A 27,205-nucleotide genomic window follows, 5' to 3' on the forward strand; every position below is an offset into this window, starting at 1 on the left:
ACATCTGTTATTTTTTGTACTTTTGACAGTAGCCATTTTAACTGGAGTGGGATGATATCTCAGTGTGCTTTTGATTTGCATTTCCCTGATGAATAGGAATATTGGGCATTCTTCATATACCTGTTAGCTATTTGTATGTTTTCTTTTGGGAAATGTTTGTTTAGATCATTTGCCCATTTTTAGTGAGATTATTTGGATTTTTGCTGTTTTGTACAATGAATAGTTTGCAAACGTTTTTTCCCATTCTGTAGGTTGTCTCTTTACTTTGTCTAGATAGTTTCCTTTGCTATGCAAAGCTTTTTAGCTTGATGTTATCCTGTTAGTTGATTTTTGCCTTTCTTGCCTGTGCTTTTAGGTATTCCTCAACACGTCTTTGCCAGACCAATGTAATACTGAATATCTTTAGTTGAATGTCATGTCAGCACCTGAATCTCAGCATGTCCCTAGCAATGCTTATTCTCTTTCTTCCAAACCTGCTACTCTTCCTGTTGTGAACCATTACTAGGCCAAGTTGAAAACCTTGGGACTTTTTTTGTTCTCTTTTGAAATTTCATGTAGGAAAGCATGAAATTTTAGCTCTGCTTCTAGCGATACCCAATGTATTGCTATTCTTTTTTTATTGAGAAATAATTCATTTACCATAAAATTCACTACTTTAATGTGTACATTGATAATATACTCGCAAGGTTGTGCAACCATTACCACTAATTCCAGAACATTTTCATTTTCACCATGCAATATAGTTTGGATGCTTGTCCCCTCCAAATCTCATATTGAAACGTAATCCCCAGTGTTGGAGGTGTGGCCTGGTGGGAGGTGTTTTGGTCATGGGGGCAGATCACTCATGAATAGCTTGGTTCTGTCCTCATGATAGTAAGTGAGTTCTTGCTCTGAGTTCACACAAGATCTGGTTGTTTAAAAGTGTGTGGCACTTTCCTCCTTGCTCTCTTGCACTCGCTCTGGCCATATGACATGGCTGCTCCCCCTTCACCTTCTGCTGTAATTATAATGTTCCTGAGGCCTTCCCTGGAATCAGATGCTAGAACCATGCTGGTACAGCCTATAGAATCATGAGCCAATTAAACCTCTTTTCTTTATAAATTACCCAGTCTCAGATATTTCTTTATAGCAACACAAGAATGGCTTAATACGCCCTAGAAAGAAACTCTGTACCTGTTAACAGCCATTTCCCATTCTTCCACCCAAAGGTGCCTGGTAACTGTACTAATATATGTTTTGTCCCTATGAATTTCCCTACTCTGGACATTTCATCTCAGTGAAATGATACAATATATGGTCATTTATGCCTGGCTTCTTACAGGAGGCATAATGTTTTCAAAGTTCATTCATATTATAGCATGTATCAATATGTCATATCTTCTCATGGCCAAATGATATTTCAGTGTATGGATATAAGACATTTTATTTATCCAGTCATCAGGTGATGGACATTTGGGTTGTTTCCACTTTTTGGCGGTTTTTGCTATGAACATTTATTTTGCATAAATATATTTTTAAGTTCTCTTGACTGTATACCTAGGAGTGAAATTGCTAGGTTATATGGTAATTCTAACTTTTTGAGGAACACTCGCACTGTTTTCCAAAGTGACTATAAGATTTCACATTCCTAACAACAATTTATGAGGGTTCCAATTTCTCCACATACTTTCCAACACTTGTTATTGTCCATTTTTCTGCTTGTAGCCATCCTCGTGGTTATGAAGTTGTGTCTCACTATGATTTTGATTTGCAATTCCCTCATGACCAATAATGTTGACTATCTTTTTATGGGCTTATTGTCTGTTTATTTGTCATCTTTGGAAAATGTCTGTTCAAACCCTTTGCTCATTTTGTACTGGGTTGTCTGATTTTTATTACTGACATGTAAAATATCTGATAATTTGTTGCTGAGGTTTAAGAGTTCTTTGTATATTCTGGATACTAGACCCTTATCAATTATATTATTTGCAAATATTTCTCCTATTGATAGTATCCTTTGAAGCACAAATATTTTTAATTTTGATGAAGTCTAATTTATGTTTTTTCTTTGGTTGTTTGTACCTTTTGGTATCTGTATTAATCTGTTCTCAAACTGTTAAGACATACCTGAGACTGGGTAATTTATAAAGGAAAGAGGTTGAATTGGCTCACAGTTCCACATGGCTGGGGAGGCCTCACAATTATGGTGGAAGGCGAATGAGGAGCAAATCCCTGTTCTACATGGCGACAGGCAAGAGGGCATGTGTAGGGGAACTCCCATTTGTAAAACCATCAAATCTCGTGAGACTTATTCACTACCACAAGAAGAGTATGGGGGAAACTGCCCCCGTAATTCAGTTATCTCCACTGGTCTCAGCTTTGACACATGGAGATTATTACAATTCAAGGTGAGATTTGGGTGCAGACACAGCCAAACCATATCAGTATCATATCCAAAGCCACCAAGATTTACCTGTTTACCTGTGTGGTAAACAGAACTAATCATTCTATAGTTTTAGCACCTACATTTAGGCCTTTTTGACCTTTACAAACCAAATTCATTTTAACTTATACATGGTCTGAGGTAGGAGCCCAAATTTATTATTTTGCATATGGATATCTGGTAGTCTGAGCACCATTTTTGTGCAAGACTCTTCTGATTGAGTTGTCTTGGCACCTTTGCTGAAAATCGTTTGACCAAATATGGGAGGGTTTATTTCTGGGCTCTCTATTCTGTTTCATTGGCCTATTTGTCTTTGCAAACCGTTTTGTAGTAAGTTTTGAGATAAAGAAGTGTGAGTCTCCAGTTTCATTCTTATTTTTCTGAGTTGAAAAATTGTTGTTGTTCTGAGTCCTTTGTATTTTATATGCATTTTAGTATCAATGTGCCCATTTTAAAAAAAATGCCATTGGGATTTTAATAGGGAATGCATTAAATCTGTACATTAATTTTGGGAGTATTGCCATCTTAATAATGTTAAGTCTTTCAATTCATGAACACAGGATGTCTTTCCATTTATTTAGTAGTTCTTTAGTTTATTTCAACAATGTCGTGTAGTTTTTAGTATACGTGTATTACATTTTTTGTATGTAATTATGTAATTTTGTATGTATTAAATGTAAATACAAAAATGTATTTACATTTTTTGGTTTAATTTTTTTCTAAGTATTTTAATCTTCTTGATGCTATGTAAATGGAATGGTCTTCTCAATTTCATCTTCAGATTGTTTATTGCTAGTGTGTAGAAATACAACTGAATTTTATATATTGATCTTGTATTCTACTACCTTACTAAACTTATTTATTAGCTTTAATGGTTTTTGCATGTGGATTCTTTATGGCTTTCTATATATAAGATCATATCATCTGCAAATAGAGACAATTTACTTCTTCCTTGCCTATCTGGATATTTTTTTTTTTCCTTTTCTTAGCTAATTTCCCTGATTAGACCCTCCAGTACAATGGTGAATAGAAGCAGCAAGAGCAGACATGGTTTTTTTTTTATCATGCAGTGTTAGATTTTGTAAATGCTTTTTTAATCTATTGAGATAATCATGTGATTTTCCCTTTAATTCTATTAATACGGTGTATTACATTGATTTTCATGTATTGAACCAACTTGAATTCCTGAGGTAGATTCTACGTGGTCTTGGAATGGGGATAATCCTGTGTTGTTTTTTTTTTGGAGACAGGGCCTTGCTCTGTCAGCCAGGCTGGAGTGCAGTGGTGCAATCCTGGCTCACTGCAACCTCTGCTTCCTGGGTTCAAGTGTTTCTCATGCCTTAGCCTCCTGAGTAGCTGGGACTACAGGCATGTCCCCAGCTAATTTTGTTCATTTTTGTAGAGACAAGGTCTCACTGTGTTGCCCAGGCTAGTCTCAAACTCCTGGACTCAAGCAGTCCTCCTGACTCAGCCTCCCAAAGTGTTGGGATTACAGGCATGAACCATCACATGTGATCATACAATCCTTTTTATGTGCTTCTGGACTTGGATTTCTAGTATTTTGTTGAGGAATTTTATGTTTTTATTCATAAGAGATATTGGTCTGTAGTTTTGTGTGTGTGTGTGTGTTATGTCTTTGTAGTTGGTATTATAGTAATACCTCATAGAATGAGTAAGAAAGCGTTCTTTTCTTTTTTCCTTTTTGGTTTGTGAATTCTTTACAAATCAAACATTTGGTTTGGTGTTAATTTTTTAAATACTTGTTAGAACTACCAGTGAAGCCATCTAGTCCTGGCCTTTTTTTCCTGGAAGGTTTGTAAATTATTAATATTAATTTGTTCTCTTTTACTTGATACAGGTTTATTGATATTTTCTATGTCTTTTTAAGTCAGATTTGGTAGTTTTTGTCTTCATAGAATTTGTCCGGTTTTTCTAGGTTATCAAATTTGTTGGCAAACAATTGCATATTATATTCCCTTTTAATTCTTTGTATTTCTGTAATGTTAGTATTAATGTCTCCCCTTTTATTCCTGATTTTAACAATTTGAGTCTTTGCTCTTTTCTTGGTCAGTTTAGCTATAAGTTCATGAGTTTTGTTGATCTTTTTAAACAACCAACTTTAGGTTTGCTGATTTTTCTCTATTTTTCTATTCAGTATTTTTTTGTTGTGACTTACCTCTTTATTTCCTCCCTTCTCCTTCTTCTTGTTTTGAGTTTAGTTTTCTCTTCTCTCTCTCTCTCTCTCTCTCTTCTATATATATAGAAGAGAGAGAGAGAGAGAGAGGAGAGAGAGAGATTTTTTTTTTTTTGGAGACGGAATCTTGCCCTGTCACCCAGGCTGGAATGCAGTGGCGCCATCTTGGCTCACTGCAAGCTCTGCCTCCCGGGTTCATGCCATTTTCCCACCTCAGCCTCCCGAGTAGCTGAGAGTACAGGTGCCCGCCACCACACCCGGCTAATTTTGTTTTTGTATTTTTAGTAGAGATGGGATTTCACTGTGTTAGCCAGGATGGTCTTGATCTCCTGACCTTGTGATCTGCCTGCCTTCGCCTCCCGAAGTGCTGGGATTACAGGTGTGAGCCACCACGCCCAGCCCTTTTTTTTTCTTGGCACAAGGCCTCATGCTGTTGCCCAGGCAGGAGTGCTGTGGCATGAACATGGCTCACTGCATCCTTGACCTCCTGGGCCCAAACCATCCTCCCACCTCAGCCTCCTGTGTAGCTGGGAACACAGGCGCATGTCACCATGCCTAGCTAAATATTTGTGTGTGTGTGTGTGTATGTGTATGTGTGTGTAGAGACCCTCACCATGTTGTCCAGGCTGGTCTTGAACTCCTGGACTCAAGAGATCCTCCCACCTTAGCCCCGCAAAGTGCTGGGATTACAGGCATAAGCCACCATGCCCAGCCTCCCTTGTTTTTGACATAGGTGTTTACAGCTAAACATTTCCCTCTAATCACTGATTTTGCTGCATTCCCTGAATTATGGTATGTGGTGTTTTCGTTTCCATTCATCTTGTTTTCTAATTTCCCTTATGATTTCTTCTTTGAATCATTGGCTATTTAGAAATGTGTTGTTTACTTTAGACATATTTGTGAATTTCTAAGTGTCTTTCTGTTACTGATTAATGATTTTGTATGATTTTAAACCTTTTACATTTATTGAGACTTATTTTATGACCATCAGCTATTTTTGATCTACTCTCAGAAGCAACTTGCATGTATATCCCTTCCTCTTAATCCCCAGGACTACTACCCTTGGCCGGCCCTCTTTGCCTCCCGTATAGCCTATTGCAAAATCTGAATAACTGCCATATTCCTTTGTCTCTGGTAGCTTTCTTTTTCAGGCCTAGCCTATAAACCACTGCTGGATGAGTCTTAAAATATTCCCCAGTTCAGTGCCTCCCTTTTGTTGAGAAAGTAAGTCCATATTTCTTAATATGCCTTTAAAGGTTTTCTGCAATATAGATCTAACTTGTCTTTTCCATCCTCAGTTCTGAAAAGACTTTCACCTTGGATCATGCCTGTAGAAATAGTCATGTTAAATAAAACAGAATATAACTTCTATGACTAGTCTGTAACCACACCTTACCACTGTTAAAAATCTATCTATGGACTAAGTTTGAAGGCTCTTTGTTCCCCCTTTTAACCAATTACTGATTTTTTAAGTAATTAGTTACTCCTTATTTATTTTCATTTGTGAGATGGGAGTGCTATGAAAACTTGAAACTCTGAAACTCAGCATTGTCATCTTTGTTCGCCTAATTATAAAGATTGAATTAGAAGTTAAGGAGATTGAAATGGAATAAGGACCTCTTGCACACTATCAGCAAACTGTTATGGTTTACACTATTTACAGTGCTTGATGCAGGCCATTACTGGAGAAGACTCTCTTCTATCCTTCAATACTCAGCCTAAATGACCTTTCTTTCATGAAATTTTTACTGTTATCTCATCAAAAGTGATCTCTTCCTTATGAATGCCTCCAGTACTTTGTTCTCTTCTAAGTCCTTTTTAAAAGTAATATTTATTTATGTATGTATGTGCCTCTTTTCCTTCAGTGGTCTATAAGCGCTTTGAGAATTAAGAAATCTTTTGTACCCCAAATGTTTCATACATAATAGGGAGTCATATAAATATTTTTGAGAGAATGAGCAATTGAATACTTTTTAAAATACATCGTATTTGTCCTCTTTCCAGTTCTGCAGACCTAAACTTATTTCATCTCTTACCCGAACTGGACCTTGCCCCGTATATTTCTTCCTGTTTTCTATTCTGTTGTCTATTTTAGACACTGAAATGATCTGATAACCCTACCTACTCCATTTACTTTTCTTTATAATTCTTCCACTTTGAATCTTTCTCTCAGGGCCTTTCTCTTTCTCTTTTCTATCTTTTTTTTTTTTTTTTTTTGATGAAATTGCCATCTTCACTATGAAACCCTTCTTCATTATTTAAATGGAAAATTATATCTCTATCCTTTTATTTCAGATCTTTTTGTTCTTTTATGACCATTGCCTTTATTATGAGAGAAATGATGATTTTTTTTTTCTTTTTGAGATGGAGTTTCACTCTTGTCACCCAGGCTGGAGGGGAATGGCACCATCTCGGCTCACTGCAACCTCTGCCCCCCAGGTTCAAGCAATTCTCCTTCCTCAGCCTCCCAAGTAGCTGGGATTACAGGCACTCACCACCACATCTAGCTAATTTTTGTATTTTTAGTAAAGATAGCGTTTCACCATGTTGGCCAGGCTGGTCTTGAACTCCTGACCTCAGGTGATCCACCCGCCTTGGCCTCCCAAAATGGTGAGACTACAGGTGTGAGCCACCGCACTCAGTCAATACCATATTTTTTATATCTTTTACAACACTATTCCTAGTATGTAGTAGACATTCAACACGTATTTGTTAGAGGGATGAATAAATACATTTGAAATTTAGATTTTCTCTCTTGGAACATTCAGGAAACTCCTGAAATTATATTGACTATTTAAAAAATTCATTATCTCTTATGAAAAAAGATAATCTTTTAAAATTCTGTAGTGTTGGAGAGTGGTTTTGTAAGTTGAAAACTTTGCTTATTATCATCATTATGTACCTATATGTGAAATTATACTGTTATCCTTTTATTACAAGGACACATACACGTTTGAAACTTTGTTTTAGATCAGACACTCTTTCAGGATACCACATTAAGGGGAATGAGAAAATAAATACCTGATTTTGTTGATTTGTAAATTGTTTTCAAGTAACTGTAAACAGATAGAATAGCATGAAACAACCAGGTGTATTGAGCATGGTATAAGCCCTCCCTTGGTTAATCAGTTATTCACATTTTAACTTTAAACTAACAAATATATTCCCTAGATAACATTTAGGAGATTGGAGAGGAGTATTTTGTAATATCCAGTAAAGTAAGTTCTCTATTTCTTCAAAAAGGCAGGAGCCATAGTTCCAGGAGTTAGAATTATGTCTTTCTCACAGCATCACATCACTGAGTCATTTTCTATTGGCTAAGATTTAAAATTTCTTTTCCTAGAAGTGAAATATTTTAGCACTTACATTTCAGAGAGTGGGTAATATCATTTAGCAATATACTTCTCTATGAAGACCTTTAGATGTCTAGAAATTACTGTTAATGCTTAATATAAAGGGAGTAATTCACTGAAAGCATTGACTTTTAAAAGTCTTTTGTTCTTTCAAGGTGGTTTCCAGAAGTGCAGAATATTTATTACCAAGGTAATAAAAAAAAGCAATTGCCAACTGGTGACAGCAGTGCCAAATTGGAATCTTTTTTCAACTGTACTGCTGCACTTATGACTTTACAGCTGCAGGACCTCACTTTAGTCTCCATGCAAGATTTCACGGACTTAATTGCACAACCCCCAGTAAGTATGGTTCAGTTCACCAATATGTATTTACAAATTTATTTATTTTAAATTATTTCAGAGAGGAAAACAACATCTTTATCAGTGAGAGGGCAGAAAGTACATCTTTAGACCTATTACACTTATCTTAAAAAAAAAAATTGTCAGCTAGGCATGGTGGAACATGTCTGTAGTTCCCACTACTCAAGAGGCTGAGGTGAGAGGAGCACTTGTGTCCAGGAGTTTGAGGTTGCAGGGCGCCAAGATTGTGCCATTGCACTCCACCCTGGACAACAGAGCGAGACCCTGTCTCAAAAAAAAGAGTTAATGTAAACCTGCATGTTTAGCATATTTGATTGTCATGACTGGAGATAAAGATTAGTGAAAATAAGTGAAAATTCACGTAATTGGGAAATTTGGGTCATGAAGGCAGGAGAAAGTTACCATGAGGTAACTTTAGCAAAGAAGAACCGTTTCTGTTTCTGGAAGGAGGTCCTGTTACAGTGTGAGCAGGGCCTTGGAATTGGAGTGTTCTCCTCTTGGGCTCTGTCTTGTGTGATTCTAGAACTCCACTGCCATGTAGGCTTGTTTTTCTGGGACTTTGGCCCTGTAGTTGACCTGTGGGCCCAATGGATACTGGATACCATCTACCATAGCTCAGAATCACTCTTGCTCTTCTTATTAGAACTCTTCCTTGGCTTAGTTGTCTGGGTCATAAGAGGAAGTGTGGGTTCCCATGTATTCTAATTGGGACTGGTGTACTACTTAGTCTATCACAATTCATATATATTTATGTGTGTAAATTTTTAAATTTTTTTGCAGGATTCTGTTAGAGCTTTTGAACATCCAGGTTTCATCATGAGGCTGATTCTTCATAATGACACCATTAAGTTTGAACCTGAGTTTAGTGACTATATAGATATCTTTCTAAATGTTTATGATGTCATGATTAAAGCTGTCAGTTTTGTGCCAAGAGTTGAGACAAAATTATATTCCAAGTGGGTAAGTAACAAGGATATTAAGATTGCTTGAATTTGCATAATGACATTCATTTCAAGTAACTTCTGAAAGTTAAAGACGGGTGTCCTCTGCTTCACAGAATATAATAATATTGGCTTATAAGAAAGTTTTGCTAAAAAACTACCATTTTTCAAATGGCCTCTCAAAATATTCCTACTTTCCTAGTTTAGTCTTTCTTTGGACTTAGCTGAAAACTTTCTGAGGAGAAGGAATTAAAGTTGTGATCAGGTTTGAAGCAGCCAATGAGTATTTACTGTAGCTCTCCTACCATTTCGTGTAAACTAATGCCATGCTGTAGGCCTCCTTATGCTTCTCCAGCTCTGTAAAACTGTCTTCGAATTTATTACTCCCCTCATACACCTTTTTCCGTAATAGTGAGCTCCTTTGTATTTTCAGCTCATAGATCTAATCTACGACATTTCCACAGTAGTTATTGGAATCTAGTATATGAAATGAGCATGTCTGAAAATTCAACTTATAATGTTTTCTAGTTTTGTAAGTCTAATCAGAAGCTTTCTCCTCATTTTTGTATTTTTAAAATAACTTACACATATTTGCTGTATACAGAAGAGTGCAGGAAACAAGTGTGTAAAGGCTTCAGTAGTAATAAAGTTAACACCTAAATAGGCGCAGCCCATCTTGAGGGATAGAATATTGCTGATACCTTTAAGCTCTTCCCCTTTGCTCCTTCTTGTTTACATCCTTATCTCTCCACCTTCTAGCAAAAGAACCACTATTTCGAAGTTTGGAGCTTTTGTTCTTAATTTTGAAAAATAGGCTTACTACTTGTCTGTTTATTACTAAACAATTTATATTTAGTTTTTCCATGTCTTTGTATAAGTGGAAGCATCTTATAAGTAATTGGTGTTTTGCTGATTTCACTTAACATTATATGAAATTATCCATTTTGAGGATATTCTTTTCATTGAGTTTCCAATTTTTTGTTATTCTGTTTTTATTTTTCAGGAATTCCATTAGGTTCTTTTCAAATAGGCTTAGTCATTTTTGATAGTCTTTTATACTTAGTCATGTATCCATTAAGCTTTTACTTCTCTTTACACAGATTAAATATTTTTAATACTGTGTATGCGATACTACCGGTATCCACAGTTTTTGCTGATCTGATTCTGCTGTTTGCTGCCTCCTGCTTCTGGTGGTATATTTCTCTGGGTATTTTTCCTTTATTATTATACTTATGCTTGTAAGAAGTTTATGAAAAAAGTCTTTGAGGACTTGGTTTAAGTTGATTCCTTTGGAGTTCCCATATTCTTGTGACAGGTGCTCCCCAGGCCCTTGCAGACCAAGGACCATTTTTAGCTGAATTCTTGCTTAATGATTTCAAGGACAATACTGGTTGTGCGAATATTCACTCAAATCTGTGTGAAAATAGACTTGTGGTTACAAATTCTTAAGGCAACCATCTTTTTTTTCCTCTATAGAGAAACAAAGCAAAACCAGGACATTTTTACTTTTCTCGTATTCAAAGATCTGTCACCTTTCAGCATTCTGAAATTTCGTCTCTTCAGAACTCTCATTTTAAGATTGTGTCACCCTTCAGTGTTCTTGGCTTTACGTGGAGATGCCAATTAGGACATCCAACTTTGCTCGAGCTTGAGGCTTTGTTTCCTGGCAGCCCCTCCCATGCATCCACCTTGCCGGAAACTCATTAAAGCAAAGCTTAGACCACCAAGGATCAGCAGGGTCCCCAGGGCAGCTGCTCACTTCTGCACTTAATGACCTCTCAACTCATGCTTTTTCTCATTTTGGTCCCTTAGACTTTTTTTTGTTGTTGTTATTTCCTTAGCTATACGTTATAAAAGATAAACTCAACTTTATTCTCTTGGCATATTTATGTGTTTTGAATTGAGTAGTTGTTTTCTGGATATCTGTTCCTCATACTACCATAAATAGAAGTCTGTCAAGAAACATACTGCTTACTTTGTCTTTTGTGTAATTCTAGTTCATCTATTGCATTCTTTTCTATTCTGTTTGTACCCTGACTTTTTCAAGAATGATTTGAAGTAACTTTTGAAGCAAGACAAATTTAACAAGTTAGTAAGAAAAGAATTAGTAGACAAAGGTCAAGTGAAGAAAAGTAACTTTTTTTTTTTTTTTTTTTGAGACGGAGTCTCGCTCTGTTGCTCAGGTTGGAGTATAGTAGTGCTATCTTGGCTCACTGCAAGCTCTGCCTACCGGGTTCACGCCATTCCCCTGCCTCAGCCTCCTGAGTGGCTGGGACTACAGGCGCCTGCCACCACGCATGGCTGTTTTTTGTATTTTTAGTAGAGATGGGGTTTCACCGTCCTAGCCAAGATGGTCTCCATCTCCTGACCTCGTAATCCGCCCGCCTCTGCCTCCTGACCTCGTGATCCGCCCGCCTCTGCCTCCCCAAAGTGCTGGGATTACAGGCATGAGCCACCGCGCCCAGCCATAACTTTTATAATTATCAAAAGGAATGCAGTTGCTATGATTTTATAGTTATAAAATATGGCCCCAAGCTTCCTGGTTTCTAAAGGAAAGTATGACAAATTTTAATTATGATTAGAACAGTTAATTGAAACTTCTCAGGAAGAGAGATGTTTTTCGTGGTATCAGATTTTGAGAGATAAAGCCTACAGTTGGCATCATTCATGGGTAATGGTTCTGAAACCCTATGGATCATCATCATCTGGTAACACCTTTTATTTTTCAACTTTTATTTTAGGTTCAAAGGTACTTGTGTAAGTTTCTTACATGGGTAAATTGCATGTCATTGAGGTTTGGTATACGAATGATCCAAATTCCAGGGATCACCATCACCGCTCACCGTTGTCCCTTGCCCCAGAGATACAGATTCATAATGATGGAGTCAGTACTCAGAAATCAGTACTGGTAAAATATGCCTAGATGATGCCCTACAAGTGATATGTAGGGTATCATGAATAGGATAATTGAACATAATCTCAGTGATCTTTGACAACAATTGCAGAAATGGAATTTTTATAGCTGTTTCTTATCACAACCTTTGGTAGAAATTGAAAGTGAACTAAAATACACTTTTTTTTCATGGAAGGTAAACCTGCAATGGGTTAACGCACCATGAGTCAAGCATATTATTATCTCCTGATTTAATGTGATATGCTTTAGAACATCTGGAGGTGTCTCATACAGAATACCATTTCTCATAACTGTTAATAGGAGATGATTAGATTCATATCAAAATGAATTTTGAGATGAAAAATCAATTTTTGAGATGTGATCTATTTTGGAAAATAGATCTATTTTGGAAAATAGAAATTTTTAAGATAAAGCAGTCTATATAGTGTACTGTGTGCAATGTAAAATTATTTGATCTCATGTGAGGCTAATATTCACTATAGATTGTTTCTTAAATTTATTAATAGCCTATCTAATTTGTAAAGCCTACAGGTCTACCTTTCTAAGCAGAATTGGATACTACGACTTCAAAACTGTATTAAAAAGATGTCATCTGGCTCACTGCAAGCTCTGCCACCTGGGTTCACGCGATTCTCCTGCCTCAGCCTTCCCGCGAGCAGCTGGGACTACAGGCGTGCGTCACCATGCCCAGCTAATTTTTGTATTTTTAGTAGAGGTGGGGTTTCACCATGTTGGCCAGGATGGGTCTGGATCTCTTGACCTCATGATTTGCCTGCCTCGGCCTCCCAAAATGCTGGAATTACAGGCATGAACCACCATGCGTGGCCCCAAAATGATACTTTCTAATATAGTTTTGAAGTCATAGTATCCAATTCTGCTTAGAAAGGTAGACCTATAGGCTTTACAAATTAGATAGGCTATTAATAAATTTAAGAAACAATCTATAGTGAATATTAGCCTCACATGAGATCAAGTAATTTTACATTGCACACAGTACATTATATAGATTGCTTTATCTTAATATTTTCTATTTTCCAAAAAGATGATACCAAGCATCTAATGAGCCCAGGGGTGAAACAGTGGTGAGATTCACTAATGTTCTCATGAAGTATCTAGTTCTAAGTAAGATGATTTCCTGAAATGCCCATTGGGGGAATAGTAGGCAAATGTCCCATGGATAACTGAGAAAATTACCCAGTTGCGTGTGGAATCCTTTGATACTATCAATTTGAATGTTGTAGAATGTCCACTGCAGACATGATTTTGTTTTGTTACAATATAAATAAAATCTGGGCAACAGGTAGAGCATATATATATTTAAGAGTAAGTTGGGGACTGGCATGGTGGCTCATGCCTGTAATCCCAGCACTTTGGGAGGGCGAGGCGGGTGGATAACCTGAGGTCAGGAGTTTGAGATCAGCCTGGCCAACATGGTGAAACCCCATCTGTACTAAAACTACAAAAATCAGCCGGGCATGATGGTGGGCACCTGTAATCCCAGCTACTTGGGAGGCTGAGGCAGGAGAATCACTTGAACCCAGGAGGCAGAGGTTGCAGTGAGCTGAGATTGTGCCACTGCACTTCAGCCTGGGTGACAGAATGAGACTGTGTCTCAAAGAAAGATTAAGTTGGTTCAGGTAATAAACCATGTGTGCATATTTACTTGTCCTCTAAAATGGAAAGAAAAGGAGATAAACTGTTAAGATTTGTTTGCTTATTTAAAATTGTTGTGGGGTCCATTCTTGCCTACAATTATTATAATCCTGAGAGCAGAATGCAAATTTTGCAGCTAAGGATTTTAGTCTGCTCTAGTTGCTGTTCACAGAATCAAAGATCAAAGGTCAGTGAATAAGTGGTCTTTCTGTGATCTAGATAGATTTCTCCTCAACGTGAAAAAGTATTGTGTTTAAAGATTATGATGATATGACACTGCGCTCTAGTGTATTTTCTGTCAACAGCAAACAATGCAAGCACTGCCTTATAAAGCTAGCATATACGACTGTACAAAGTGTGGATTTTTCTGTGTTCATAAATGGGAAGAATTAACTATGTTAAAATGTCCTTACTACCCAAAGTGATCTCCAGATTTAATGCAATCTCTATCTAAATACCAATGACATTCTTCCCAGAAGCAGAAAAAATAATCTTAAAATTCATATGAAATCACAAAAGACACTGAATAGCCAAAGCAATCTTGAGCAAAAAGAATGAAGTTGGAGGCATCACGTTACCTTACTTCTTTTTTATTTATTTATTTATTTTTTATTATACTTTAGGTTTTAGGGTACATGTGCACAATGTGCAGGTTTGTTACATATGTATCCATGCGCCATGTTGTTTTGCTGCACCCATTAACTCATCATTTAGCATTAGGTATATCTCCTAATGCTATCCCTCCCCCCTCCCCCCACGCCACATCAGTCCCCGGAGTATGATGTTCCCCTTCCTGTGTCCATGAGTTCTCATTGTTCAATTCCCACCTATGAGTGAGAACATGCGGTGTTTGGTTTTTTGTCCTTGCGATAGTTTACTGAGAATGATGTTTTCCAGTTTCATCCATGTCCCTACAAAGGACATGAACTCATCATTTTTTATGGCTACATAGTATTCCATGGTGTATATGTGCCACATTTTCTTAATCCAGTCTATCGTTGTCGGACCTTTGGGTTGGTTCCAAGTCTTTGCTATTGTGAATAGTGCCGCAATAAACATACGTGTGCATGTGTCTTTATAGCAGCATGATTTGTAGTCCTTTGGGTATATACCCAGTAATCAGATGGCTGGGTCAAATGGTATTTCTAGTTCTAGATCCCTGAGGAATTGCCACACTGACTTCCACAATGGTTGAACTAGTTTACAGTCCCACCAACAGTGTAAAAGTGTTCCTATTTCTCCACGTCCTCTCCAGCACCTATTGTTTCCTGGCTTTTTAATGATGGCCATTCTAACTGGTGTGAGATGGTATCTCACTGTGGTTTTCATTTGCATTTCTCTGATGGCCAGTGATGATGAGCATTTTTTCATGTGTTTTTTGGCTGCATAAATGTCTTCTTTTGAGAAGTGTCTGTTCATGTCCTTCTGCCACTTTTTGATGGGGTTGTTTGTTTTTTCTTGTAAATTTGTTTGAGTTCATTGTAGATTCTGGATATTAGCCCTTTGTCAGATGAGTAGGTTGCAAAAATTTTCTCCCATTCCGTAGGTTGCCTGTTCACTCTGATGGTAGTTTCTTTTGCTGTGCAGAAGCTCTTTAGTTTAATTAGATCCCATTTGTCAATTTTGGCTTTTGTTGCCATTGCTTTTGGTGTTTTAGACATGAAGTCCTTGCCCACGCCTATGTCCTGAATGGTATTGCCTAGGTTTTCTTGTAGGATTTTAATGGTTTTAGGTCTAACATATAAGTCTTTAATCCATCTTGAATTAATTTTTGTATAAGGTGTAAGGAAGGGATCCAGTTTCAGCTTTCTACATATGGCTAGCCAGTTTTCCCAGCACCATTTATTAAATAGGGAATCCTTTCCCCATTTCTTGTTTTTGTCAGGTTTGTCAAAGATCAGATAGTTGTAGATATGCGGCATCATTTCTGAGGGCTCTGTTCTGTTCCATTGATCTATGTCTCTGTTGTGGTACCAGTACCATGCTGTTTTGGTTAATGTAGCCTTGTAGTATAGCAAGGCTGGTTCAACATATGCAAATCAATAAATGTAATCCAGCATATAAACAGAACCAAAGACAAAAACCACATGATTATCTCAATAGATGCACAAAAGGCCTTTGACAAAATTCAACAACCCTTCATGCTAAAAACTCTCAATAAATTAGGTATTGATGGGACGTATCTCAAAATAATAAGAGCTATCTATGACAAACCCACAGCCAATATCATACTGAATGGGCAAAAACTGGAAGCATTCCCTTTGAAAACTGGCACAAGACAGGGATGCCCTCTCTCACCACTCCTATTCAACATAGTGCTGGAAGTCCTGGCCAGAGCAATCGGGCAGGAGAAGGAAATAAAGGGTATTCAATTAGGAAAAGAGGAAGTCAAATTGTCCCTGTTTGCAGATGACATGATTGTATATCTAGAAAACCCCATCGTCTCAGCCCAAAATCTCCTTAAGCTGATTAGCAACTTCAGCAAAGTCTCAGGATACAAAATCAATGTACAAAAATCACAAGCATTCTTGTACACCAATCACAGACAGAGAGCCAAATCATGAGTGAACTCCCATTCACAATTGCTTCAAAGAGAATAAAATACCTAGGAATCCAACTTACAAGGGATGTGAAGGACCTCTTCAAGGAGAACTACAAACCACTGCTCAATGAAATAAAAGAGGATACAAACAAATGGAAGAACATTCCATGCTCATGGGTTGGAAGAATCAATATCGTGCAAATGGCCATACTGCCCAAGGTAATTTATAGATTCAATGCCATCCCCATCAAGCTACCAATGACTTTCTTCACAGAATTGGAAAAAACTACTTTAAAGTTCATATGGAACCAAAAAAGAGCCTGCATCGCCAAGTCAATCCTAAGCCAAAAGAACAAAGCTGGAGGCATCACGCTACCTGACTTCAAACGTTACCTTACTTCTAAATAGACTACAAAGCAGGAGGCAGCAGGGGTTGCTGGAGAGTTAGGGAACCACTTCCTCTTGCACACCAGCTCCCTGGCCTGGGACAGTCCCAGTGCCCTCACATCTGCCTGGCACCACCACCCTTTCTCTTCTCTCCCTACTCCCCCGCTGGTGCCCGCCTTCACCCCCACACCACTGGTCTGTTTGGCCCTCCGGGTCTCCTCTCTAGCTGGCCTCCCATCTCCCCCTGCTGAGCCAGGTTGGTTTCGGAAATGCCCTTACAACAGGCAAAGTGAAGCCTAGAGCTAGGAAAGGCGCTCACAGTACCTCTCAGATGGTTTCAGAACCCCTGAGGGCAAAAGAAGAGCTGCTCTATGAAGTCCAGATAGTCCTAAAACTCCAAAAATCTCCCCCAGAAAAACGCCGTATGATACATCCCTTGCTCTGCTCACCAAGAAGTTCATTCAGCTCCTGAGCCAGTCTCTCCATGGGGTCTTGGATTTGAACAAGGCAGAAAAAGTGCTAAAAGAACAAAAGAGAAGGACTTATGATATCACCAACATTCAAAGCATCTCCCTCATTAAGAAGTCTAAAAACAGCTGGGCATGTTGGCTCATGCCTGTAATCCCAGCACTGTGGGAGGCCGAGGTGGGCAGATCACGAGGTCAAGAGATTGAGACCATCCTGGCCAACATGGTGAAACCCTGTCTGTACTAAAAGTACAAAAATCAGTTGGGCATGGTGGTGTATGCCTGTAGTCCCAGCTGCTTGGGAGGCTGAGGCAGGAGAATTGCTTGAACCCGGGAGGTGGAGGTTGCAGTGAGCCGAGATCGCACCACTGCACTCCAGCCTGGCAACAGAGCAAGACTCTGTCTAAAAAATAAAAGAAGAAGGAAAACATCCAGTGGGCTACAGTCTGTCTGAGGATGAGGGCATGCTGGCCCAATGTCAGGGCCTGTCAAAAGAAGCAACCAAGCTCAGTCAGGAAGAGAAAAAATTAGACGAACTGATCCAAAGCTGCACCCTGGACCTCAAACTATTAACCACAGATTCAGAGAATCAAAGGTTAGCTTATGTTACGTATCAAGATATTTGAAAACTTAGTGGCCTTAAAGATCAAACGGTTATAAGTTGTGAAAGCCCCTCCAGAAACAAGACTTGAAGCACTTTACTCAATAGACAGCCTACAGATACATTTGGCAAGTACCCAAGGACCAGTTGAGGTTTACTCCTGTCCAGAAGAGATGGAAACACACAATCCAGTGAAAACAAACAACCAAGACCACAATGGGAATATCTCTAAACCCAGTTCCAAAGACTTGGATTCAGCCAACTCAGGACATAGCGATTGGTCAATTTCTGTGGCAAACCTTTCTCCCTTGGCCTCTCCAGCCAACTTTTTACAGCAGACTGAGGACCAAATTCCTTCTAACCTAGAAGGACCGTTTGTGAACTTACTGCCTCCCCTGCTGCAAGGGGACTGTCTCCTGAGCCTTGGGGAGGAGGAAGGCATCAGTGATATCTTTGATGCTGATGATTTGGAAAAGCTTCCACTGGTGGAAGACTTCAAGTATGGTTGATTATGCTTCACGTGCATTCTCTTTACAAATCAATAATTTTTTATCATGGGACCAGAACATCTGTCGTGCAATGTGGTCCCTTCCTACTTTCTTCCTGCAAGAAATTATCATGAAGTAAACTACAGACTTCAGAAGAAAGCTGACATTTTAATGAATTTAAAAAAATAAACAACTTGTTTAAATGCACAGTTGCAGGCTCCCTTGGGAAAACGCTGCTTTGTTCCAGGCTCCATGATCTCCTTGATAAGTCAGGAAATGAAAAAATGTGCAGTCAGATGTTTCTCACTCTAACTTTTTCTTCCTCTCTTCCTTCTTCCCGGATTGGCTTGCTGTGCCTGACAGATGGGCTGTAGAATGGGGTCTGGCCACCTGACCCACTGGTAAACAATGATCTTCCTTAATAGCGTTTCAATCTCTGCCTTCTCCACAGAAATGTATGCCTTTGGGGTATGCTAATATGGAATGGAACTGCAGCAAATGCAAACTTGAAGTCATGCAAAAGTATGAAATGGACTTCAGCTCTTCTTAGGAATATTTAACTTCAATTTAAGCTCTGGACCCTGTGTCCCAAAAGGAGGGGACACAAAACTTCCTCAAAACCCTTAAAAGCTCCACAGCCTTTAGGATGAAGAACCTGTTTTCAAATATACTTGTTGCAGTTACAGAAGACGAGTAGAGTTCTGCCACTCTAAGCTGTTATGGATTTTTCTATCTCTAGAAACTATGCCCACTCCCCTATCCCCCGCATGTTTGTGACTTTCCAGTTGATTTGTAGCAAATGCCTACTTAGTTCTTTGTGGATTATTTTAGACTTTTTATATTTTTTTAGCTGCCATTTATGTATTCCTGTGGCATTCATCACCATTTCAATTTAATTGCTTACTTTGAAGGAAATTTTACAAGTTCACGTTACATCAGCAGAGGGACAGAACCTCTACTGATCAGAACATCTAAACCTGTGTGATCTGAGGTTTATCAGGCTCTGCAAGAAGCATTGTCCCATCTTGCTTCCACTCCCAGCTTGGAGCAAGTCAGTCCTGGGGCTTGCTGACAGGAGTGACCCATTGGAAAGGAGAACCAGGTCAAATGATGTAACAGTCCCAAGGAGCAGCAGGCATGGATCCTTTAATCCTTGTGCTTCCCACGCCCCTGTTACTGGGAAAGGACTGTTAACGCTGCACTCGGAGACCACTTCTCAGGATGCGGTCGGGTGGAGAGGCCTCCAGGGAGAAAGACATTCCCATTGTGTGAGTGGCATTTTCTTATGCTGGCAGGAACAGGGGGCTCCCACTGTGTCAGGGGCTGGAATCATTCTGGCTAGACCCTGTTCCCCTTCCTCTATGAAGGAATGAGTTGGACCAAGGAAAGCCAGGACATAGAAAATGGAGCAAAAGAATGCCAGGGCATTTCCCGCTTTACTCTTCAGGAATGGTGTCCCAAGTTGGAGGGTTTGTGTCAGCTGCAAATCCTACCAGTTACGTTGAAGAATAGCTTTCCCATTGGCAGGAGGCAATGGCCATCTCCGACTTGGAATATGGCATAGTATCTTCAATCCATTTTTTGGATACTAAGGACTGTGGGAATGAGGGAGTCAGATAAAGAACAAACCTCAAAATGAACAGTTAAATTGAAATGCTATGTGCCTGACCCAGTGGCAGGCACACAGTAGGCACTCAACTCATACATGTTTAATTGAATTGAAAATATCCCTTAGGAAATAAAAACAAACAAACAAAAACACAGAAGCCCCAGCCAGTTTACTCCAGGAAGATTTCTACAATATGCAAAGTGGTTGTGGGGTCAAGACAGATGACACTAGTGCTTTAAACTCTTTGTGTGGGTATGCATGGGTGTGTGTTTGGGAAAAAACAAAGGTGAAGACTATCTGCCTTTTTCTTCTTCAGCTTCCACCTGTGGTCTCCTCCCTTCACACACGCTAGGCTTGGTACAAAACATCAGTGTGGTCCGAGAGGAAGCATTGGGATGGAGAAGGGAGAGGGAGCTTTGTGTTGTCTACTAGAAATGCACTGTGGTTTTTTTTCCTGTGTAGGAAACCATTTATGCCAAGCTTTTCCCCATCTCCCATATCTATCTCATCTGGTTAGCTGCCTCTACTTTCAGCTTTGTGTAATTATCTTTTGCCAGATGCACAAAGCTGATTTTTTCCAGTGTCTAAAGACTGAACTCACCTGGCTAGGTTGTTGTGTGTTTTGTTGAAACTTTTTATAAGGTAATGCCATATTTATTGTTTTAAAAACTAAAGGAATCCTAGTAAATCTTGAAAGTTTCTTCATGCGTAAGATTTTTCCAGTTGCTGGGCTTAACTGGTGTACATTAATTAGATGTCCATACTGTATTCTTTCATTAGCCATTTTCTTTTTGACTTAGTATCTGAGCAGTAAGTGAGTGCTAGTAAGTAGCATTAAGTGAGTTAGTAAGTACCACAGTTTTTGCATTACTTTAAGTTCTAAGTATGCAGGTTTCCTGGTACCATCGGTTGCTGCTATTAAAGCTCACATATTATATGGCTGAAAATTACAAGTGTGCAAATTATGACTGCATGAGCCTTAGAAAATAAAATGAATAAAGGGCAACACATTAGCATGGCAGTGTTAGGTTGTGTTTATATGTACAGGGTTGTGCATAGCAATTGTTTTATTGAAGTCGATAGGTAGTTTGCTCACATTTTTATTATTTAGCAATTTTGTACAAAAACAGCAACTAATTTGTAAACACTGCCAGAATATTTTCTAGCTGGTTTGTAATTTTTTTAAAGTGTTATTTTGTTTTGTTTTGTTTTTGTTGTGGTTCTTGTTTTCACTTTTGTTTACGTGTAGATCTGTAAATAAAATTGCAGTATTTAAAGCTTAAGCTTTCAGGAAAAAGAAAGTAAGAATTCACTGCACATGACAACTCATGTGTATGAGAAGGAGGGATTTGAAGGAAGATTCCTTGCAGAGAAAGTTGGGTGGCAATTGTCAGCGTGTGGGAATTTATTTTCCTACAGGGTATGTGATTTGGTAGGAATGAAATATTTCTCCCAAAATTGGGAGTAGGCAAACTATGAGTCAGTTTAGCTTTGTGTTGTATGCTAGTTTAAAAAAGAAAATATGTAATGTAATGTAAAAAACAGCCAAAAAAAAGCTTTTATGATGAATTTTATAAATAGATTTGTTACAGGGTGACCTGTTCCCTAGCTGTGATCTAATCACCTCACATGGGTGTAATTTGAAAAACGTTGCATGGTAAAGTATCAATAACATGATTTTAAACATACGTGTGCATGTGTCTTTATAGCAGCATGATTTATACTCCTTTGGGTATATACCCAGTAATGGGATGGCTGGGTCAAATGGTATTTCTAATTCTAGATCCCTGAGGAATCGCCACACTGACTTCCACAATGGTTGAACTAGTTTACAGTCCCACCAACAGTGTAAAAGTGTTCCTATTTCTCCACATCCTCTCCAGCACCTGTTGTTTCCTGGCACTATTCACGATAGCAAAGACTTGGAACCAACCCAAATGTCCAACAACAATAGACTGGATTAAGAAAATGTGGCACATATACACCATGGAATACTATGCAGCCATAAAAAATGATGAGTTCATGTCCTTTGTAGGGACATGGATGAAACTGGAAAACATCATTCTCAGTAAACTATCGCAAGGACAAAAAACCAAACACCGCATGTTCTCACTCATAGGTGGGAATTGAACAATGAGAACTCATGGACACAGGAAGGGGAACATCACATTCCGGGTACTGTTGTGGGGTGGGGGGTGGGGGGCGCGGGGACAGCATTAGGAGATATACCTAATGCTAAATGACGAGCTAATGGGTGCAGGAAATCAACATGGCACATGGATACATATGTAACAAACCTGCACATTGTGCACATGTACCCTAAAACCTAAAGTATAATAAAACAAAAAACAAAAAAACAAAAAAAACAAAACATGATTTTAAATATTTAAGTGTATATATATATATACTTAAACATATATATATATACTTAAATGTATATATATACACACAGACACACACACATATACACACTACAAAGCTATAGTAACCAAAACATCATGGTACTGGCATAAAAACAAACACATAGACCAATGGAACGGCATAGATAACCTAGAAATAAATCCACACTTCTACAATAACTTTTTTTTTTTTTCGAGACAGGGTCTTACTGTGTCGCATAGGTTGTAGTGCAGTGGCATGATCATGGCTCACTGCAGTCTTGACCTCCTGGGCTCAGGTGATTCTCTCACCTCAGTGCCCTTGGAGTAGCTGGGACTACAGATGTACACTACCACTAATTTTTTGTTTTTTGTAGAGACGGGGTTTCGCCATGTTGCTCAGGCTGGTCTTGAACTCCTGGGCTCAAGTGATCTGCCTGCCTTGGCCTCCCAAAGTGCTGGGATTACAGGTGTGAGCCACCATGTCCAGCCAGTAACTAATTTTTGACAAAGGCACCAAGAACATACTTTGGGAAAGTATAAATGGTGCTAGGAAAATTGGATATCCACATACAGAAAAATCAAACTAGACCCCTATCTCTCACCATATATAAAAATCACCTCAAGGTGGATTAAAGACTTAAACGTAACACCCAAAACTATGAAAGTACTATAAGAAAATATAGGGCAAATGCTTTATAACATTGATCTGCACAAGGATTTTTTGGATAAGACCTCAAAAACACAGGCAACAAAAATAAAAATTGACAAATAGGATTACATCAAACTAAAAAGCTTCTGCATAAAGGAAGCAATGAATAAAGAGCCCACATAATGGGATAAAAAATTTGCAAACTGTATATCTGTGACAGATCGTTCTTGCATCGCTATAAAGCGATACCTGAGACTGGATAATTTATTTTAAAAAGAGGTTTAATTGGCTTATGATGCTGCAGGCTGCACAGTAAGCATAGTGCTTGCATCTGCTTCTGGGGAGGCCTCAGGAAGCTTCCAGACACGATGGAAGGTGAAGAGGGAACAGGTGTCTCACGTGGCAGGAGCAGGAGCAAGAGAGACTGGGGTGGGGAGTTACCACACACTTTTAAATGACCAGATCTCATGAGAACTTGTTTGCTATGGCAAGGGCAGAACCAAACCATGAGGAATCCACCCCCATGACCCAGACACCTCCCACCAGGCCCTACCTACAACACTGGGGATTACAATTCAACATGAGATTTGGCAGGGACATAGATCAAACTATATCAATGTCTGACAAGAGGTTAATATTCAGAATATAAAAGGAACTCAATAGCAAAACCACAAATAATCCTATTTATTGATGGAAAACCTGATAGGACATTTATCACAAGAAGATATACAAATAGATGGCTAACAGGTATATTAAAAAATGTTCTACATCTCTATCAGATAAATACAAATAGAAACCACAATGAAATGTCGCCTCACTCTAGTTAGAATAGCTATTATTGAAAAGACAAAGGATGATGTGTTGACAAGGATGTGGAGAAAAGACCCACTGTTGGTGGGAATGTAAATTAGTGCAGCCAATATGGAAAACAGTAAAGAGGTTCCTCAAAAAATTGCATGTAGTACAACCATATGACACAGCAATCCCACTATTGGGTATATATGCTAAAGGAAAGGAAATCAGTATGTTGAAGAGGTATCTGCACTCTCCTGTTTGTTACAGCGCTATTCCTAATAACCAAGATATGGAATTGCCTTAGGTGTCCATCAGTGGTTGAATGGATAAAGAAAATGTGATATATATATACACAGTGGAATACTATTCACCTATAGAAAGAAGGAAGTCCTGTCATTTGCAATTATATGGAAGACCCTGGAGGGCATTATGTTAACTGAAATAAGCCACACAGAAAGACAAATAATGATCTCACTTACATGTTGAATCTGAAAAAGTTGATCTCCTAGAAATAAAGAGTAGAATAGTGGTTACCAGAGGCTAGGAAGGGTAGCAAGGAATGGGGGAGATGGGGACAGGTTGGTAATTGGGTACAAAGTTACAGTTAAATGGGAGGAGTAAGTTCTGGTGTTCTATTGCACATTAGGGTGACTATAATTAACAATAATGCATTATATATCTCAAAATAGCTAGAAGGGAGGATTTTGAGTGTTTTTACTACAAAGAAGCGAGAAATGTTTGAGGTGATGGATTTACTAATTATGTTGATTTGATCAATACACAATGTATACATATGTCAAAGCATCACATTGTATTCCATAAATATGTATAATTATGTCAATTAAAAATAAAACTTAAAAATGTGTACTTTGCTGTTTTTTATTCTAAATATTATTTCGTATATATTTTCAAGTGACTGTTCTTTCATCCATACAGAAAAACAAAACACAAGTAGGTGGCCTTAAAGAGAACAAAAAATTATATGAACCCTAAATTTTAAAACACTGCTGCAATTAGTCTAATATCTTTCTATAGATTAGAGATTAAACAATTAAAACAACCTCGTGAATAAAAAGACAGGAAACATTGTAAGATTGGCATTTGTACAAAGACAAATGATATAGTTACTTTAAGATATTTTAAATACTATTATTTTTACCCCCTTGTTTAGGAAAGTAAGTCTAAACCAACAACCTTGAAGCCCATAATTCTGAATGAAATCGTAGATGCTCACAAAGAAAAGATCAAGGAAGTTATTATGAAAGAGAGTGTGGCACCTACTGAGCACCTCAGACTCTATGACAAGTATGACTTTTTAATTACCAGAAAAGCTGAGCGAGATGTTGATAACTTCCTCGCAGAAAATCATAGTTATGAAAAAATAATAGATGAAATTCGCAAATACCAGAAACTAATAGAGGAAATACAGTACACATCCATAAAGGTAAATGACTCTAGTTTTGTACAACTGTTATCTCTATCTGGTATCTTTTCCCCAGTTTTATTAGGATGTATTTTTAGAACACAGTGAAAGAATTACAACATTACTATCAACAGGAAAAATATTTACTGAGCTTCTGATGTGTCCCTAGCATTGTGGTAAGCCCCGGGTATAAGAATCTAGGCAAAACACAGTTCTTGTGCTCATGTAGCTGAGACTCTACTACCACAACTCTGGCAAGTATTTTATATAATTAGCGCCGTCCCTACAATTCCAAGAACCTATTTGATTTTTGCCTTAGTGTTTATAAATCCTGTGGAAAATATAGTAATTACACCAAAATGTGGTTCTGTTTAGTAGAATACTAGTAACTTAAAATTTGTCTTTTTTTACATTTTCTAAATTTTCTACCATGAACATGTATTTTTTTGTACAGAGCAACTATAACGTTTGAAACCTACATTATTTATTTAGTAATACAGTAATTCAATTCACCAAAATTGTTATTGCTATTATTGTCCTGAGATTGAATTGGTTTCCAAGATAATAAACTTTTCAAGGATATTTACCCGGAAGATAGTTGTATAATACAAATGATTATTCGGAAAACCTTCCCCGAATTATATATGTTTTTAAAAATCTCAATCTTGTTACATCACACACAAAAATAAAAATTATGAGAATGGCAAAATTGTGAAAATACATTTGTTTTATTTCTTATGTTGATTAAACTTTTAATCTTTTGCAGACTATTCGTTTAGGAATGTTTGAAATGCACTGTGAGGAATTAATCAGAGCTTTGGTGAAGCGAGCAGATATTATTTGTGGGAAACTTCTAGCTAAAATGTTCAGAGATCATCAGGAAATAAATACAAGGTATTTATGTGATACTGATTTTTTTTGTTTTTTGGGAGGGGATGTTTAATAGAATCAGCTGTCACTCAACTAAAGTAATGGATTAGAGCAATGCCATAAATGATTCAAAAGAAATGATTATGCTAAACTTATTTCTACTTGGCTTTAAGTATCACTTTGTGATGTGATGTGATTATTAGTACTATTATTTTTTTCACCACAAGTGTGCCTCCCCAGTTGTCTGAGTTAAGGTGGTATTAAAATGTGTTTGTATTTGTTTTACACAAGTCAAGTGCACATTATCTAAATTCAGATTTTTATATTTGTGTAATCAATATGGAAAGTGGGTTTCAAAGTGGATTTACATAGTAGTTGTTATGGGTCCTAAGGGACCATCATCACATTTGAAACTTCATCTTCCTAAAATTACTCTTGAGGGCCATGGTAACTTTTTCTTTTATCTGGAAATTCATTTGTGACTAACCTAGGGATTTTTGGGAAAACTGACCCATGTGAAGTAAACTCACAGAATACTAGTGTATAAAGCAGAATACCTGTTTCTTTAAGACAAGAAGTAGAAAAGTGTAACTAGTCTTCCAACAACTGGTGGTAATGTTGCTCTGGGAATCTCTTGACTGGCATCAGCTACATGGGTGAAAAACTCTAAATAATCAGGATACATTTTATGATTATGGTATCAGAGAAAAAATTGATCATTAAAAATATTTCTTTCAAGCTGTATAGAAGCCTGAAGGAAGTTCTATTTACCTACTATGTGTTAGGCACAAAACTAGCCACTTAGGCTCTAAGACTCTAAAATAAAATTGCTGAAGGAAGTTAAAATGTAGATGGAGAAATAGACACACAAACCAGTAAATTACAATACCATGCAGTAAGTACTGTAATGAGCCACAAGGTAGAACAGAGAGGACAGAATTAATTTCCTCCCATGATGGAGTTTGGGGGAGAGGGGAGAATCAGGGAAGGCTGCAAAGAAGAACTGACCTGTGAATTTTATTTTGAAGGATGAGTGGGAGTCTGTCAGGTGTACAGTGTGGGTAAAAGAATTCCAGGAAGAGAAGATAATATGTAGAGGGCAGTGAGGTGTGAAAATGGAAGGGTGTATTCCAAGAACTAGGAGTGGTTTGCATTG

General features: G+C 38.0%; 1 protein-coding gene and 1 pseudogene across 1 annotated transcript in view; both read left to right on the forward strand.

The window, feature by feature from the left end:
- Positions 1-27,205, forward strand: part of DNAH7 (dynein axonemal heavy chain 7) — a 330,709-nt gene that overhangs the window by 49,044 nt on the left and 254,460 nt on the right. Inside the window, exons 10-13 of the mRNA XM_032755099.2 lie at positions 8,125-8,308; positions 9,110-9,289; positions 24,928-25,200; positions 25,946-26,073. Of these exons, the coding sequence (XP_032610990.2) occupies positions 8,125-8,308; positions 9,110-9,289; positions 24,928-25,200; positions 25,946-26,073 (765 nt within the window). The remainder of the gene's footprint in view (positions 1-8,124; positions 8,309-9,109; positions 9,290-24,927; positions 25,201-25,945; positions 26,074-27,205) is intronic.
- LOC116809389 (transcription factor E2F3-like) lies at positions 17,036-18,343 on the forward strand (annotated as a pseudogene).

This window comes from Hylobates moloch, unplaced genomic scaffold (genome assembly GCF_009828535.3).
Source record: "Hylobates moloch isolate HMO894 unplaced genomic scaffold, HMol_V3 SCAFFOLD_1, whole genome shotgun sequence".
Taxonomy (NCBI): Eukaryota; Metazoa; Chordata; class Mammalia; order Primates; family Hylobatidae; genus Hylobates; species Hylobates moloch.